Below are 17,367 nucleotides of genomic sequence, written 5' to 3'. Positions count from 1 at the left end.
GCCACCAGGCAGCAGGTGGTGCAGCGGTAGTTACTGCCTTACAGCACTTGCAGTGCCGAAGACTCGGGTTCGATCCCGACTACGGGTGTTGTTCGTACGAAGTTTGTACGTTCCCCATGACCACGTGCGTTTTCTCCGAGATCTTCAGTTTTCTCCCACACTCCAAAGACGTAGAGGTACGTAGGTTAATTTGTTTGTGTGTGTGTGTACATTGTCCCTAGTGTGTGTATGGTAGTGTTAATGTGCGGGGATCGCTGGTCGGAGCGGACTTGGTGGGCCAAACGGCCCATTCCTGCGCTGTATCTCTAAACTAAACTAAAATCCTAATAGATTCCATGGGTGTAATAGGGTAGGGTTAGGGTTAGCCGGCATCTGTAGTTCCTTGTTTCTGCATTGAAGCTGGTACATTGTAATTGGTACAGTCTAGCTCAGTTAGTTTGTGTCTCCCTTCCCTTGCCTTGACCTAATTTTATGTGATTAAGTGTGGTGCGTGACCTATGCAAAACGCTAATTGTCCTTGGGGTACAAGAAAGTGAAGGCTACCAGAACACAGCTTTAAAGGACGTTGGTTCATAAGACCTAGTTGAGATGTTGTTGTTCAGTAGGGGGAGGGGGATGGAGAGAGCCATTCATCATTGTATCATGTCTGTGGGACATGTCATTAACAGTACTTTGATTATCCTTCCTGCACCGCATAAGCAAACTGTCAGCCTATTCTGCACACGTTTTATTGATTTCTACTTATTACTTTTCAGCGCACTGTTTCATGGCCAGAAAGCCAATTGATTTCTCACAAGGCTTTTTTAGATTTAAATATAAAGGAATGGAATTGCTCAGAAGTCTATTTGGCCACCCATTCCACGCACTGTCTTGAACAGAGTGATTTGTGATGTTCCAAAATGGATAGGCATTGTTTCGGCTTGAGACCCTCTTGTCTAATGAAAGGGGCTTGGCCTAAAAAGACTCTGAAGAAGGATCTTGACCCGAAATGTTACCTATCGAGTCTGTAAAAGGGTCTCAACCCAAAACATTCCTATCCATGCTCTCCAGAGAGGTTGCCTGACCTGCTGAGTTACTCCAGCACTTAGTGTCCCTTTGTCTATTAACCAGCATCTGCAGTTCTTTGTTGCTACATCTGAACTCAGGGCCTCCATCTTGCATTGGTTGTTCCTGGGTTATCGCTACTGATGTCTCTCATTGTTATAACGGCCTCTCATTGTTACAGTTTCTTCTGGTCATCTTGAAGGTTTATTGATGTACTGTACCTCTGTCCAAGACCCTTGTGAATCTTTGGTCATTTAAGCTTTGGATACTCGAGACCCATCTTTGTTTTTTAGTTCAGTTCGGAGATACAGCGCGGAAACAGGGCCTTCGGCCCCTCCGTCTCAGCATCGACCAGCGACCCCCGCACATGAACACCATCCCACACACACTTGGGATGATTTACATTAATACCAGGCCACATTAACCTACAAAGCTGTACGTCTTGCGAGTGAAGATCTCGGAGAAAACCCACGCAGGTCACGGGGAGAACGTACCAACTCCGTACAGACAAGCACCCGTAGTCAGGATCGAACCCGGGTCTCTGGCGCTGTAATGCGCCAACAATGCCACTGTTCCATTGTTCTCTTTTCCATCCTTAATGTCAGGTCCCATTGAGTTAAGCCTGCCGTTGACTTTCTCTGTCAATTATAGCTTCTGATTCCCCTTCCTTTACATGGGAAAATAAGTCAACTTCATGTGAGTTCTGAGAATTTGTCAACTTTATATGAACTCTCTAGTAAAGAGTTCACATAAAGTTGACATATTTTCAGAATTCAGGAGAAGCTGCCATATTTTCCCATCATGCTTGCAAAGGTCTAGCTTTTAGCCGACTGGTTACAGTAGTCAGAAGAAAATAATCCCATGGGCAGGATGATGGGTTTCCGCCAGGTTTATAAGTCTGGAACGATTGACATGGAATGATGTGACTGTCATCTGATGGAGATAGAAACAAAGACAAACAAGCCTGTCTTCTGCTTGTTGCACCATGTTGCTTGGCACTCCTAGGAATGGGTATTGCATCTCAGACCCAGAGACACGAAATGCTGGAGTAACTGGCTGGCAGCATCTGTGGAGAAAAAGCGATCCCCGCACATTAACACTACCCTACACACACGAGGGACAATTTGCAATTATACCGAGCCGATTAGCCCACAAGCCTGTTTGACTTTGGCGTACGGGAGGAAACCAAATATCTTGGAGAAAGCCCACGCAGGTCATGGGGAGAACCCGCGGTTAGGATTGGACCCGGGTCTCTGGTGCTGTGAGGCAGCGGCTATATCACTGCACCACTGTCCTGCGCACACGCACATGTGTGTCTGTGTCTGTGTCTGTCTGTGTGTGCGTGAGTCTGTGTCTGTGTGTGTGTGTGTGTGTGTGTGTGTGTGCGTGAGTCTGTGTCTGTCTGTGTGTGTGTGTGTGTGTGTGTGTGTGTGCGTGAGTCTGTGTCTGTGTGTGCAAGTGTGTGTGTGAGTGTATGTGTGTGTCTGTCTGAGTGAGTGTGTGTGTGTGTGTGTGTGTGTGAGTGCGTGTGTGAGTCTGTGTGTGTGTGTGTGTGTGTGTGTGTGTGTGTGTGTGTGTGTGTGTGTGTGAGTGCGTGTGTGAGTCTGTGTGTGTGTGTGTGTGTGTGTGTGTGTGTGAGTGCTTGTGTGAGTCTGTGTGTGTGTGTGTGTGTGGTGTGTGTGTGTGTGTGTGAGTGCGTGTGTGTGTGTGAGTGTGTGTGTGTGAGTGCGTGTGTGAGTGTGTGTGTGTGTGTGTGTGTGTGTGAGTGCGTGTGTGAGTGCGTGTGTGAGTGCGTGTGTGTGCGCGTGTGTGTGTGTGTGTGTGTGTGAGTGCGTGTGTGAGTGCGTGTGTGTGTGTCAGTGCGTGTGTGTGCATGTGTGTGTGTGAGTGCGTGTGTGTGTGTGTGTGAGTGCGTGTGTGTGTGTGTGTGTGTGTGTGTGTGTGTGTGTGAGTGCGTGTGTGAGTCTGTGTGTGTGCTCCATTGCTTTCAGTCTGACATTACAGTGTGCATTCATGCTCAGCTAAGGTCTTTGTAACCCCAAGCTAATGTTAATTTAAGCCACTCAGTAGCAGTGTGGTGTCGTTCTTGCTGGTGCAGAGGCCCAATACGACACTGCCTGTGGATACTGGCTGAATCATCTAAGGGGCAGAAAAGTGTAGAAGACCCTTCATACGGGCTGCCCAGTGTACAGACAATGAGAAGCCAAAGAGGAAAGTTACCATCAATATCTGGTGTGCAGGAAGGAACTGCAGAGGCTGGTTTATACCAAAAATAGACACAAAAAAGCTGGAGTCTCTCAGCCGGTCAGGTAACATCTCTGGAAAAAAGGAATAGGTGACGTTTCGGGAACCCTTGTTCAGACTGAAAGTAGAGGTGTTGGGGGGGGGGTGGAGGAAACTGGAGGCGAGAAAAGGCCAGAACAAATCAGAGCCAGCAACAGATAAAACTCCCTGTACCAACTAGTCCGTCCAAAGCCTGCTGGAGTCTGGTACAGGGACACTTGTTTATCTTGGTCATGGTTCAGTGTGTCAGGCTTAGTGTTCTTCAAACCCAGATTCCAGATGGCCCTGGTTTATCTGTGGAGAAGGGGGTCGATATTCCTGGTGCATTGCGAAGCAATCATTGACAATTTCTGCAGTGATTTGCATATCAATGAATGAACGATCGCCCACTGCAAGACAAAGCAGTCGTGTTGCCCTGTTGCAGTGATAGATGCCAGCAGTATGACTGAGCTGTCAGAAGAAGGGTCTCGACCTACACACTGGATAGATTCTGATATGTGTTGACCTCGATAGATAGATTCAGGATTAGTACAGGCGGCACCCGGTGGCACAGTGGTAGAGCTGCTGCCTTACAGCGCTGTAAGACCCAGGTTCGGTCCCGAACACGGGTGCTGTCTGTAAGGAGTTTGCACGGTGGTCGGTGTGGGCTTGGTGGGCTGAATGGCTCGTTTCCGCACTGCATCTCTAAACTAAAACAAAGACTCGAAACGCCATCTGCTCTTTTTCTCCAGGGATGCTGCCTGACCCGCTGAGTTACTCCAGCTACTGAGTTATTACCAGGGAGGTAATACTGAGGCGCTGGTCAGACTGCATTTGGAGTATTGTGAGCAATTCTGGGCCCCATATCTGAGGACGGTTTCGCTGGCTCTGGAGAGGGTCCAGAGGTGGTTTACAAGAATGATTCCAGGAATGAGTGGGCTAACATATGATAAGCGTTGGTATTGGCTTGGTATAATTGTAAATTGTCCTTGGTGTGTGTAAATAGCGTTGGTGTGCGGGGATCGCTGGTCGGCACGGAAGGCCTCTTTCCACACTCTATCTCTAAACTAAATCAAATTAAGTTAAGACGGTGCCGTGTCTGCTGAGTTCCTCTCGCACTTTCTTTACTCAAGATGTTTACAGCATCTGCAGTCTTCTGTGTTCACAGATTTGCCAGTTATTTCCTGCAAAATGAATTCAATCTTTCCCGCCCATTTGCACAATATCATAGTGGTATAGCACAGAAACAGGCCCCTTAGTCCACAATGTGTATGTCGAACACGATGTCAAGTTAAAGTAATCTCCTCTGCCAGCTCATGATCCATATCCCTCTGTTCAATGACGATCGATGTCTATCTTAACTCCCTCCATTGTCTCTGCCTCCAACACAACATCTGGCAGTGCATTCCAGGCACCCACCACTCTGTGTGAAATAAAATCTTGCCCTGCACATTTCCTTCAAAGTTTGCGCCTCTCACTTAAAACTGTGCTTTCCAATCCATGATTTAGGCGGCACGGTGGCGCAACGGTAGAGTTGTCCCACTTGGCGATGTTTTAGGCAACTGCCGGTGACTGTCATAGTCGTAGCAGGTCGCCGAAAAACCAGCGACAACCCACGTCATCCTGGCGACAACCTACGACAGCACCTACATCAGGAGAAATCAAGCTACGCTCATTGGCGTCAAACCCACTGTCGCCAAAAAACTTTCAACATGGGCGACCAGAAAGATGCTATGACTTTTTGCGCGACTGAGGAGACTACTCCCGGTGATCACTGGCGAACATGTGGCGACAAACTAGTCGCCTGTAGTTGCCTCAAAAATCACCTAAGTGGGACAGGCTCATTACAGCGCCAGAGACCTGGGTTCGATCCTGAATGCAGATGCTGTCTGTATGGAGTTTGTACGTTCTCCCTGTGACTATGTGGGTTTTCTCTGGGTGCTCAGGTTTTCTCCCATTCTCCATAGATGTTCAGGTTTGTAGTTCAATTGGCTTGGGTAAAATTGTAAATTTTTCCTCGTGTGTAGGATAGTGCTAGTGTACGGGATGCTCGCTGGTCGGCACGTACTCATTGGGCTGAAGGGCCTGTTTCCACACTGTATATCTAAACTAAAGTTTAAATACATTTCCACCCTGGGGAAAAAGGTTCTGACTAAATTAAAAAATGGCTAAGTTAGCCACAAATTCTTCCATACGCTTCTTAAAACGCATCACCAGTTTAAAGTTTAAATTCTAATGTTACAGCGTAGAAACAGACCCTTCGGCCGACCGAGTCAACGCCAATCATGGATCAACCATACGCTAGTTCTATGCTATCACACCCTACACACTAGGGGCAATTCATCAGAAGCCAATTAACCTACAAACCCGCACATCTTTAGAATGTGGGAAGAAACCGGAGCATCCAGAGAAAACCCACACGGTCACAGGGAGAACGTACAAACTCCGCACAGACAGGGCCCGAGGTCAGGATCGAACCTGGGTCTCTGGAGCTTTAAGGCAGCAACTCCTGCGCCATTGTGCCACTTTACAATAGCTATGTATCTTCCAGTGCCTTGCCTATTTAAGTACGTGTCCTAATGTCGGAGGTCAGGATCGAACCTGCGGCTCTGGCACTGTGAGGGGCCAACTCTACCGCTGCGCCACCGCGCCGCCCCTAATGTTTAAACGTTTCTCATACTGCGGTGTTGAGCGATGCACAATCTTATGCCATGAGTAAAGATAAGCAAACCAGTGAAGGGACAGCTGCGATAATCGCACTTCATCACCTAAACAAGACGATGAGGCGTCTTTCAGCTGAACGATTGTTATCAGCATTCCTGCCGCACATCAGAATTAATGCAAGCTTTGCTTCATGGAGCATTCCTTTAAACTAAACTGTGTACCAACAAGAAATTTAATTCCAATCGCAGAGAATGTTTTCCCCAGAGGATGCTGTATGCTTGAAGTGATCTGTCAGGCAGGGCAGCAGGGGTATGAGTCTCAGAGTGTTCTAATTGCTGGGCTGGATGTTTGGCTCGCTCCGAGTCCCTTCTCGTCTGAGTCAGTGCCCAGAATTTGATTTCAATCTTGGACCCGAGTTCATAGCCAAAGATCACTCTTCCGTCCTGCATGTGGGCACAGCAGCAAGGTTGGCAATGTGGCGCAACAGTAGAGTAGCTGCCTTACAGCGCCATAGACCACTGGATCGATCCTGACCATGGCGGCTTTCCGCACAGTGTCTGTCCGTTCTCCCTGTGACCACGTGGGTTTTCTCCGGGTGCTCCGGTTTTCCCCTACACTCCCAATGATGAGCAGGTTTGTAGGTTAATTGGCTTTGGTAAAATAAATTGTAAATTGCCTCCAGTGTGTAGGATAGTGTTAGTGTACGGGGTGATTGCTGGTCGACGCGGACCCGGTGGACTGATGGGCCGATTTCCACGCTGTATCTCTAAACTAAACTCAAAACAAACTCATTTTAGTGTACTAAGGTCGCAAATGAATCGAAACTGCACTAACTCTGTCAACATATGTAGTAAGATGAGCAGGTCTGGCTCTTTTGCTGCATCTCGCAACTTGTTGACTCGGCCTGGCAGTAACATCTAAGAGGCTTCTGATATCCTTCCTCAGAGTAAATTAATTGGGATGTTGAAACAATTAGGCACCATTAATAATCCAACCATTTCCCAGTTTGGCCAAGACGTATGTTCCAAATGCTGACTTGGAGGCTGAGAGTCATACATTGTGGGAAACAGGCCCTTCGGCCCAACCTGCCCAGGCCGACCAACATGTCCCACCTAGTTTAGTTTAGTGTCACGTGTACTGAGGTACATTGAAAAGCTTTTGTTGCGTGCTAACCAGTCAGCAGAAAGACAATGCATGATTACAATCGATCCATTTACAGTGTAGAGATACACTACACTCATCCCACTTGGCACATATCCCTCTAAACCAGTCCTATCCATCTCATTGTGACTTCTGATGCCACCACTTAGCTTCTTAAACAAGGGAGATGCCAGCTCTATTTCCCTCAGTGCAGCTGTTAGCAGGTTGCTTCTGTGACATATGCACATTTACTGGAAGACTTTTGTTTGTCTGTCGATTTAAATCTCTGACAAAACAATAATTTACAGCCTGAGCTGTTCACATTAGTCCTTCATTATAACAGGCTCATTTTAAAATAGCACTGATGAGGCAGCTCAAAGCATTAAACTCCGTTAATCAAAACCCATTTACTTCAGATTTACCTGGAGTCTTGTCCATATCACTTAAAGACATTGTGTGTCAGGGGTTATAGGGAGAAGGCAGGAGAATGGGGTTGAGAGGGAAAGATAGATCAGCCACGATTGAATGGGGGAGTAGTATTGAAGGGCCTAATTCTACTCTGACAACCGATGAACATGAAATTATTTCTCGTGAAAAAAAGATTGGAATCCATAAAGCCTGTAAGTGATCAATATCTCAAGAGATAGAAGTTAGGTACCGGGCTGCGAGCAAGTAGTCAAAATGGTTGCGGTATAGATCCCGAGCCACACTGCCTTTCAGAGAAGTCAATCCAAGGCTGCCTAATTTGTATTAGACACATAGACTGCTGAATATCTCACTCCATTTTATGTGCTAAGATGTCACAGTGGTGCAAAGTAAAATCACTTCAGCTGGATGCCAAGTGAGTTGAGTTATTGCATTTGCCTTTCAAGCCATGGGGCCTCTCTCTCTCCCACAGAACACCAAAACTCACAGGGCTATTGCCTCCCACATTGCTCCCAGGCTAACAGGGGCCTCTCTTACTGCTCGCCATAACATCCACAAGTTCTACACCACAATCTGGTTCATTGAGTCATAGAGTGAAAGACAATGACAGAGATGCTGCCTGACCAGCTGAGTTACTCCAGCACTTTATGTCCTTTCTTTGAACCCAGAGATACTTGCCTCTGGAGCAGGGCTTGATCTCAGAAGCATTTAACTCAGAAAGTTATCAATGAGGCCAGAAATCAGATTTACTGCTTGCCACAGGTACCGTCTAACGGCCTGTGAAGTTGAAATTAAACTGTGGCAATTCAATGTGTAGGAAGGAACTGCAGATGCTGGTTTACACAGAAGATAAACACAAAGTGCTGGAGTAACTCAGCGGGTCAAGCAGCATCTCTGGAGAAAAAGAATAGGTGAAGTTTTGGATCGAGACCCTTCTTCAGACTGAGGGTTAGGGGAGAGGGAAAAGCTACAAAGAACAAATGAATGAAACGTATGAAAAGAACATACCTTCCATTCATTCCTTGATCATCATTGTTGGCTTTGATTTGTTCAGGCTGTACCTGCAAACTACAGGTGGACACGTGTAGGGGGTGGCATGGTGGCGCAGCGGTAGAGTTGCTACCTTACAGCGCCAGAGACCTGGGTTCGATCCTGACCTCGGGTGCTGTGTATGTACAGAGTTTGTGCGTTCTCCCTATAAACCGCATGGTTTTTCTCCAGGTGCTCCGGTTTCCTCCCACACTCCACAGACGTACAGGTTTGTAGGTTAATTGGCTTCTGTAAAATTGTCCCGAATGTAGGATACAATTAGTGTGTGCTTGATTGCTGGTTGGCACGGTCTAGGTGGGCTGAAGGGCCTCTTTCCACGCAGTTTCTCTAAAATAATCGAAACTAAATCTTCCAATGGGGATACCCAACTAAAGGGCCTGTCCCACTATACGAGTTTACACAAGAGCTCTCCCGAGTTTAAAAAAAAATCAAACTCGTGGTAAGTACGTAGAATGTACGTAGCGGGTACGTCAGAGCTCGGGACGTCTCTTAGCGGCTTGTAACACTAACGGCAGGTACTCGGGAAACGCGGTAAGCTCGTGAAGTTTTTTCAACATGTTGAAAAATGTCCACGAGAGCCCCGAGTACCTACGAGCGGCTATTACCGTAATTCTCCGAGTTCGAATCAGGGGAAACTCGGGAGAACTCTTGAATTACCTCGTACAATGGGACAGGCCCTTAAGGCCTTCACTGCTCCCTCAAGTGAAAGTTGTCCAATGGAGAACAAAGGGGGAGAGGGCGGTCCCCGAAAACAAAGAAGGGCCATTGGGGACTAAATGGAATCCTTTGTAACTTTGGCAGCGCCCTCTATGTGGCAACTCTTTGCATACTTGTGTAAGCAAAACAAAGAATTTCACTGTGACATGCCACATGTGATAATAAAGTATTATCCATTCGTTCATTCATATCCCGGACAGTGTTTACCCCTCAACAGTATCATTGGACATCATTACCTCATCAAGGCAATAGTGACCACACTTCAGAAGCACTTCATTAGGTTGCAGTTGCTCTGCGGTGTCCTCGGGTCGTGAAAGGCGGCTACACAAATGCTGGTCTTCGTCGAGCAGATTTGACGCAGGGCATCTCTGCTTGAATGTCAAGATTCATTCAGACTCACCACGACTGTATTATTCATGCTACCTCGGTGGAGTGTACATCCTACGATATTCTATTGTTCATACTCCAAATATTATGCTGAAATATTAATTAAAGGAGAAAGCAACTCTGAGGGGGAGAAGACCGAGTACAAAGCGCTGTCCGACATTCATTATTGAACAAAGAATGAAAAATGCAACTCCACTCTTCTGGGATATTTCTTTGATTTAGTAAGTTGTTCCCCTATCACCCTTATTCCTTCCTGAAGTACACGTTGGGCCTGAACTATGTTACGGCGAGCCTAAGTGTGTCCTGCTGAAATCCGCTTCGCTTCCACGGACATCAGCACTTTAGGGAACCGTAATGGACAAACAAAACCTCGGAACAGGTCATTCCCAAATAGTACTGGGTCCCCACAGATGTGTATGAATTCACCTGAATAGCAGAGGTAATAAAAAAAACCTGCCCTTATTTCTTCCCAGATGGTGTTAAAGGGCCTGTCCCACTTTCACGACCTAATTCAAAACCTTTTTTACTCGTGGGCATTTTTCACCATGCTAGAAAAAACGCCCCGACCTACTTGATGCCACCAGTACCTACGACTAGTATCACGACCCGCTACGACCTCGTGAGGACCATGCTGCAAGTATGAGTCAAGGGCAAACTCGACAGAGGTCATGAATTAGGACGTGAAATTGGGACAGGCTGTTAAAGCTCCAGCAAGATTGGTTTTGTTTACGTGTGGGAAGAAACTGGCCCTGATCTGTAGCGAGTGGATAAAATAGTGGGATCATATACAATCAGTATGAACAGGCAATTGATGGTTGGTGTCAACTTGGGTGGCTGAGGGGCCTGTTTTTATGCCATATCTCTAAACTAAACTAAACCATGACCTAAATGCTGACCAATGAGATTAGTATAGGTGAGTACTTAGACAACTTAGGCAGTCTGAAGAAGGGTTTCGGCCCGAAACGTTGCCTATTTCCTTCGCTCCATAGATGCTGCCTCACCCGCTGAGTTTCTCCAGCACTTTTGTCTACCTTTGATTTTCCAGCATCTGCAGTTCCTTCTTGAATGTAGGTGAGTACTTGATGGTTGCAGTGGACATGGTGGGCCGAAGGGTCTGTTTCGAGACTCTTTAATTAACCATGCATGCCATGTGCGTTGGGCAGCAACTACAGTGGCTTGCAAAGGTTTTCATACCCCTTGAACTTTTCCACATTTTGTCACGTTACAACCACAAACGTAAATGTATTTTATTGGGATTATATGTGATAGACCAACACAAAGTGGTGCATAATTGTGAAGTGGAAGGAAAATGATACATGGTTTTCAAATTGTTTTACAAATAAAAAACTGAAAAGTGTGGCGTGCAAAAGTATTCAGCCCCCCTGAGTCAATACTTTGTAGAACCACCTTTCGCTGCAATTACAGCTGCAAGTCTTTTGGGGTATGTCTCTACCAGCTTTGCACATCTAGAGACTGAAATTTTTGCCCATTCTTCTTTGCAAAATAGCTCAAGCTCAGTCAGATTGGATGGAGAGCGTCTGTGAACAGCAATTTTCAAGTCTTGCCAGAGATTCTCAATTGGATTTAGGTCTGGACTTTGACTGGGCCATTCTAACACATGAATATGCTTTGATCTAAACCATTCCATTGTAGCTCTGGCTGTATGTTTAGGGTCGTTGTCCTGCTGGAAGGTGAACCTCCGCCCCAGTCTCAAGTCTTTTGCAGACTCTAACAGGTTTTCTTCCAAGATTGCCCTGTATTTGGCTCCATCCATCTTCCCATCAACTCTGACCAGCTTCCCTGTCCCTGCTGAAGAAAAGCATCCCCACAGTATGATGCTGCCACCACCATGTTTCACAGTGGGGATGGTGTGTTCAGAGTGATGTGCAGTGTTAGTTTTCCGCCACAGATAGCGTTTTGCATTTAGGCCAAAAACTTCAATTTTGGTCTCATCTGACCAGAGCACCTTCCTCCACATGTTTGCTGTGTCCCCCACATGGCTTGTGGCAAACTGCAAATGGGACTTCTTATGGCTTTTTTTCAACAATGGCTTTCTTCTTGCCACTCTTCCGTAAAGGCCTGATTTGTGGAGTGCAGACTAATAGTTGTCCTGTGGACAGATTCTCCCACCTGAGCTGTGGATCTCCGCAGCTCCTCCGCAACATCTCTGGAGAAAAAGGAATAGGGGACGTATTGGGTCGAGACTCCTTCTTTAGTTAGATTAACATGATGCTGAGGTACAACCATTCCTTAGGGTAAGAAATGATTACCCACTCCATGGCACGAGTAACACTAACGGAGCCTGTGTGAATCATTAGTGATGGACTAGACTAACACCGATTTAAGAAACGTGTGATTTTATTTTTTGTTTCATTGTAACAATCTTGCATCTTTGTAAACTGTTTTCTGGAGGGAAGATGTCCAAGTTGAAAAGGCTGGGTGAAATTCAGTATTGATATTTTGGGTGGAGCGTGATACATGACCGTTAGCGATAGAATTGAAAATCCATGCTTAAACCTTGGAAGGTTAGTTGAATGAAAAGGTATAAACAGGACAAGTGTAATTTGAGGGATGCTTGCACATGTCTCCAACATGTTAGCCCTTAGCCAGAATATTGAGCAAACCCAGATGCACATCAGACATTGGCCCATTGTTTATTGTTTGTTCTTTGATGTCACACGGAGACATTTCAAACAGAATCTCATTCATTCGCTTTTGTTTTGGTGCCACGCACCAAAGAGTGGAGACTGAAGATTATAAAAACATCCCCGGCAACAGAGAGGTTTACAAATGAGCAAGGATTGGATATTTCGCTTGAGGAGCTCACAACCCAGCGGTACGAACATTGAATTCTCTAATTTTACACTTCCCTCCCCCTCCACACTCCCTCCTCTCCCCTTTCCTCCACCTTGAGTGTCTTGACCCCAAACGTCACCTATTCCTTTCCTCCAGAGATGCTGCCCGACCCGCTGAGCATTTTGTGTCCTCTTTTGCAAACCATTTATCTGCAGTTCTGGATTTGTTTCTAGATTTCACACTTGCTCAGCTGACCATTGGGAGATTTTAATGGTGGCGGAGTGAACGAAACAGCCCAGAGGATGTTAGTGTCGTTTAGTTTAGAGAGACAGCGTGGAAACAGGCCCTTCGGCCCACTGAGTCCGTGCTGATCAGCCCATCCCTGCACGTTAGTTCACCAGTAGAAAGCTAGTTTCACCAGTTCCACAGGTGCTCCACATTGTTTCTCTTGAGACCACATCTTCCCTAGTCAACAATGAACCTACCAGGTACCACCCTGGTGGGTTCATTTGTCTTGGTCTTCATAGGTCCTGGTCTTTTCTCACCTCCAGCTCTTCACCTCCTCTCCCCACCCACCCCTCCCCCCCCCCCCAACTCTCTTCTTTCGTTCCGAAGAAGGGTCCAAACAGGAAACGTCACCCATCCTTTTTCTCCAGAGATGCTGCTTGGCCCGCTGACATACTCCATCACTTTGTGTCTTTCTAAGGATTGAATCAGCTGGGGCTGGGTTCGTTGGAGCAGAGGCGAGCGATTGGAGATGTGAATGATGCATCATTTGCAACAATAGGGGATTAACATAAAAGAAGCACACAGTCACACAGTGCTGGAAATGGCCCTCTTCACACTGACCATCACGCACCCACTTCCACATCATACACTAATGTGATGTTATTCTCCTGTCAGAGAGGCCAATAACAGGTGTAGATTTAAGGTACTGGGAAGAAGTTGCAGAAGTGGTTTACGGAAAACCATTTTTCACCAATGAATGGTGGAGGTCGCGACCTTTCAGGAGCTGCAGATGCTGGTTTACCAAGGAAAGACAAAAAATGTTGAAGTAACTCCATGGGTCAGGTAGCATCCCTGCAGAAAGGCGACATTCTTTCCCTCCCACATTTGAAAGACTTCCACATTTGTGGGTTAATTAGCAACGGTAAAAATTATCACATTGTCCCTTTTGTAGGATAGCGTTAATCCACAGGACGATCGCGGGTTGGTGTGGACTCGGAGGGCCGAAGGGCCTGTTTCCGGGGTGTATTCCTAACGTCTACAGTAAAGACTAAAGCATAAAAAGTTGGTCGTCTCCGTATCTCTTTTTCAAAGCAGCATCTGTGAGCTCTGCTGATTTTCCCCTTCTTCATAGTTTGTTCCTCAGGATTGAGGACATGTCTATCGTTGCCAACTTTCTCACTCCCAAACAAGGGACAAAGGGTCAAAATACGGGACAAATTACCGACGGCACTTCATTGACCGACTCAGCCGTGGCTGGGTGAATGATGAGTTGGCCCGGGTGCTGGACTACACATAAAGCCCAGCCGGCAGGCCAGCTGTTTTGTCTCATCTAAAGAAGGGTTCCGACCCAATATGGCACCTATCTGCAGGGATGCTGCCTGACCCATCGAGCTACTTCAGCCATTTCTGTCTTTCCTTGGTAAACCAGCATCTGTCGTTCCTTGTTTCTACTCTCTGTTTTGTTTTTGCTTTGTCTCCGCTATTACACAGATTCATAGGCAGTGCGCTTAAAAGAAAAGTAACCTGGTGTTTTTTTTTAAAATGGATGGAGTAAGATAAAGACAGTACAAGATATTTTCCGTGCACTAAAATGGCTTCACAGTTTATCTGGTTCACTGAGAGAAAATACCTATGACTCTCTCAGTATTGCAATGGAAATTTGTGCTCGAGACAATAGACTTGTGGCAAGGGCACGGTGGCGAAGTGGTGATGATGCTGCCCTACAGCGCCGGAGACCCGGGTTTGATCCTGGCTATGGGTGCTGTCTGTGAACTTCAGTTTCCTCTGGCAGCTACAGTTTCCTCCAACACTCCAAAGACATTCGGGTTTGTAGGTTAATTGGCTTGGTAAAATTGTAAATTGCCCCTCGTGTGTGTGTAGGATACTGTTCGTGTGCGGGGATCGCTGGTCGGTGTGGACTCGGTGGGCCGCAGGGCCTGTTTCTTCGCTGTATATCTAAACTAAACTAAACTAAACTGCACTATCTACTCACTCAAAGGCAAGAGTACTATTAACTGAGCCTGTTTGAATCATTAGTGATGGGCTCATTTAGTTTAGAGATACAGCACGGAAACAGGTCCCTCGGCCCACCAAGTCCACGCCGACCAGCGATCCCCGTACACTAACACTATCCTACACACACTAGGAACATTTAGACCAAGATAATTATCCCTCAAACCTGTACATCTTTGATGTGTGGGTGGAAACTGAAGATCTCGGAGAAAACCCATGCAAGTCACGAGGACAACGTACAAACTCCATTCAGACAAGTATCCGTAGTCAGGATCGAACCCGGGTCTCTGACACTGTAAGGCAGTAGCTCTACCGCTACACCACCCGTGCTGCCCACCAGACTAGATTAATACGGATTTGAGAATATGAATTAATTTTGTCGCATTGTGAACAGATTGCATTTCTTTGTCTCGTTGCAGTTGCCAGTGAAGACCTGCAGTCCAGCTTATATTTTGTCAATGGATCTCTGCAAGAGGTAGTCTTCGCCAGTACCATGGGGACATTGTTATCATGCCCTGCATCAGGGAAGCCCCCCACAGCACTGCACTGGTACCTTGCAACCGGGGAAGAGATGTACGACGTTCCGGGGATCCGGCAGGTCCATCCGAACGGCACTCTCCAGATCTTCCCCTTCCCCCCTTCGAGTTTTAATAACTTAATCCACGACAGTTTGTACTATTGCACAGCAGAAAATCCTTCAGGGAAAATTAGAAGTCAGGATATTCACATTAAGGCCGGTGAGTAGTGTGTGGATTATCTTGTTGTACCTGATGCAAAGTGATTTGACTGGTTTACAATGTTGGCCATATGTTGCTTGCTCTTTTATGTTCGTTCCAATGTGAGCACGCTGTCTCTATGAATTTAGACACACTCAACTAGACACACAAGTTCTATGTTACCCATTTATGCCTTACACACAAGGAGCAATTTGCAGAGGCCAATTAACTGAAAGATCACATGTCTTTGGGATGTGGGAGGAAACCGGAGCACCTGGAGGAAACAAGCACAGTCACAGGGAGATGGTGCAAACTCCACACAGACAACACCTGAGGTCAGGTTCGAGCACAGGAGGACGAGAGGGTGATCTTATAAAGATGTGCAAAATCATGAGAGGAATAGATCGGGTAGACGCACAGAGCCTGTTGCCCAGAGCAGGGGAACCGAGAACCAGAGAACATAAGGTGAGGGGGGAAAGATTTAATAGGAACCTGTGGGGTTCCTTTTTCACACAGAGGGAGGTGGGTGTATGGAACGAGCTGCCGAAGGAGGTAGTTGAGGCAGGTAATAACGCAACGTTCAAGAAACATTTGGACAGGTACATGGATAGGACAGGTTCAGAGGGATGTGGACCAAATGCAGGCAGGTGGGATTAGTGTAGATGGGATATGTTGGTCGGTGTGGGCAAGTTGAGCCGTACGGCTCAAGCGACCACGTTAGGTCGCGCTTGCCGCATGCAGGCGCATGCTGGTGGGACCGGCCCTATAGGTCGCGCTTGCCGCATGCAGGTCGCATGCTCGTGGGATAGGCCCTTAACTCTGACCTGGGCCTCTGGTGCTGTGAGGCAGCAGCTCTACCAGCTGCACTAATGTGCCGAGTTAGAATGATGGAGGGGCTTATGGATGGAACTCCAGAGCTTCAAGTAACTAAAGTCCCAGTGGCAGAATGATTTTCCAAGTGGCTTGTTCTGCACACACGGTTCTTGCAGCAGCGATGGTTTGTGCTCCAATGTTAAAGGAACAATTTTAAGGCGCTGGCGTTTATTGAAGATTGTTCCTGTTTTGCTGACACTAACCCAATTCTGCTTTCCGTTCCCAGTCTTACGAGAGCCCTATACAGTCCGTGTTGAGGATCAAAAAGCCATGCGAGGGAACATAGCAGTCTTCAAGTGCATTATCCCCATCTCTGTGGAGAGTTATATCACTGTAGTGTCATGGGAGAAAGACACAGTCTCACTTGTCTCAGGTAAGATCACGTTCACTTCATTCACACCTTTCCATCAAGTTAAAAGATATTCCTCAATATGCTACAAAACCCTTTCTCGACTGGAGACTGGTAAAGTCCAAGTATTGCTGTTGACCTGGGTTGAAAGTTGAAGAGATTTAGTTTTTCGTGCTACTTCGTGTAAGCTTCAGATTTCCGTGTCTTTCAAGAGTTAAGCGAGCATTAATGAAGAATTTCATCGGTGAGCCCAAAAAAATCTGCTTAAAAGACTTTGCAAATGATCTGCTTTCTATTGCTTGGAGAATGTGCTTCAGGGATGTGTGTCCTGTTAACATGCAAAACATATGGTTTAGTACTGGTCATGTTGTGCAATAAATAATGTCCTTTCCTCATTCAACATGTTGGTGCTACAGTCAATGATATTTTACCCAGTGTTTGACATGGAACAGAGCTTGATCTTTGAACTAATATTATTCATCTTTTTTCATAAAGATCTTACATTCATCTTTTTTTGATAAATGTTAAGGTGTGCGGCTAAGAAGAGCGGCAGAAATAGTTGGCCTGATATGTTGTGCATTACTTGAACGATTAATATCTATAAACACATTGATTTGCCCACAACACGTGGAATTTGCTACCAGTTTCTATCAAATTCAGACATCTTTGAGCCCAGGATTGCAGGACTGGGAGACTGATAAT

The 17,367-nt window shown here is 46.4% G+C and overlaps 1 protein-coding gene across 1 annotated transcript in view; it reads left to right on the top strand.

Moving 5' to 3' along the window:
- Positions 1–16,894, top strand: part of LOC116980877 (Down syndrome cell adhesion molecule homolog) — a 36,796-nt gene extending 19,902 nt beyond the window's left edge. The window contains exons 2-4 of the mRNA XM_033033493.1: positions 15,147–15,464; positions 16,543–16,689; positions 16,878–16,894. Coding sequence (XP_032889384.1) covers positions 15,147–15,464; positions 16,543–16,689; positions 16,878–16,894 — 482 coding nt within the window. The remainder of the gene's footprint in view (positions 1–15,146; positions 15,465–16,542; positions 16,690–16,877) is intronic.
- The last annotated feature ends 473 nt before the right edge of the window (positions 16,895–17,367 follow it).

Source organism: Amblyraja radiata, chromosome 14 (assembly GCF_010909765.2).
Source record: "Amblyraja radiata isolate CabotCenter1 chromosome 14, sAmbRad1.1.pri, whole genome shotgun sequence".
Classification (NCBI taxonomy): domain Eukaryota; kingdom Metazoa; phylum Chordata; class Chondrichthyes; order Rajiformes; family Rajidae; genus Amblyraja; species Amblyraja radiata.
The sequence above is the reverse complement of the archived record's forward strand: the minus strand, read 5'-3'. Positions and strand labels throughout refer to the sequence as shown.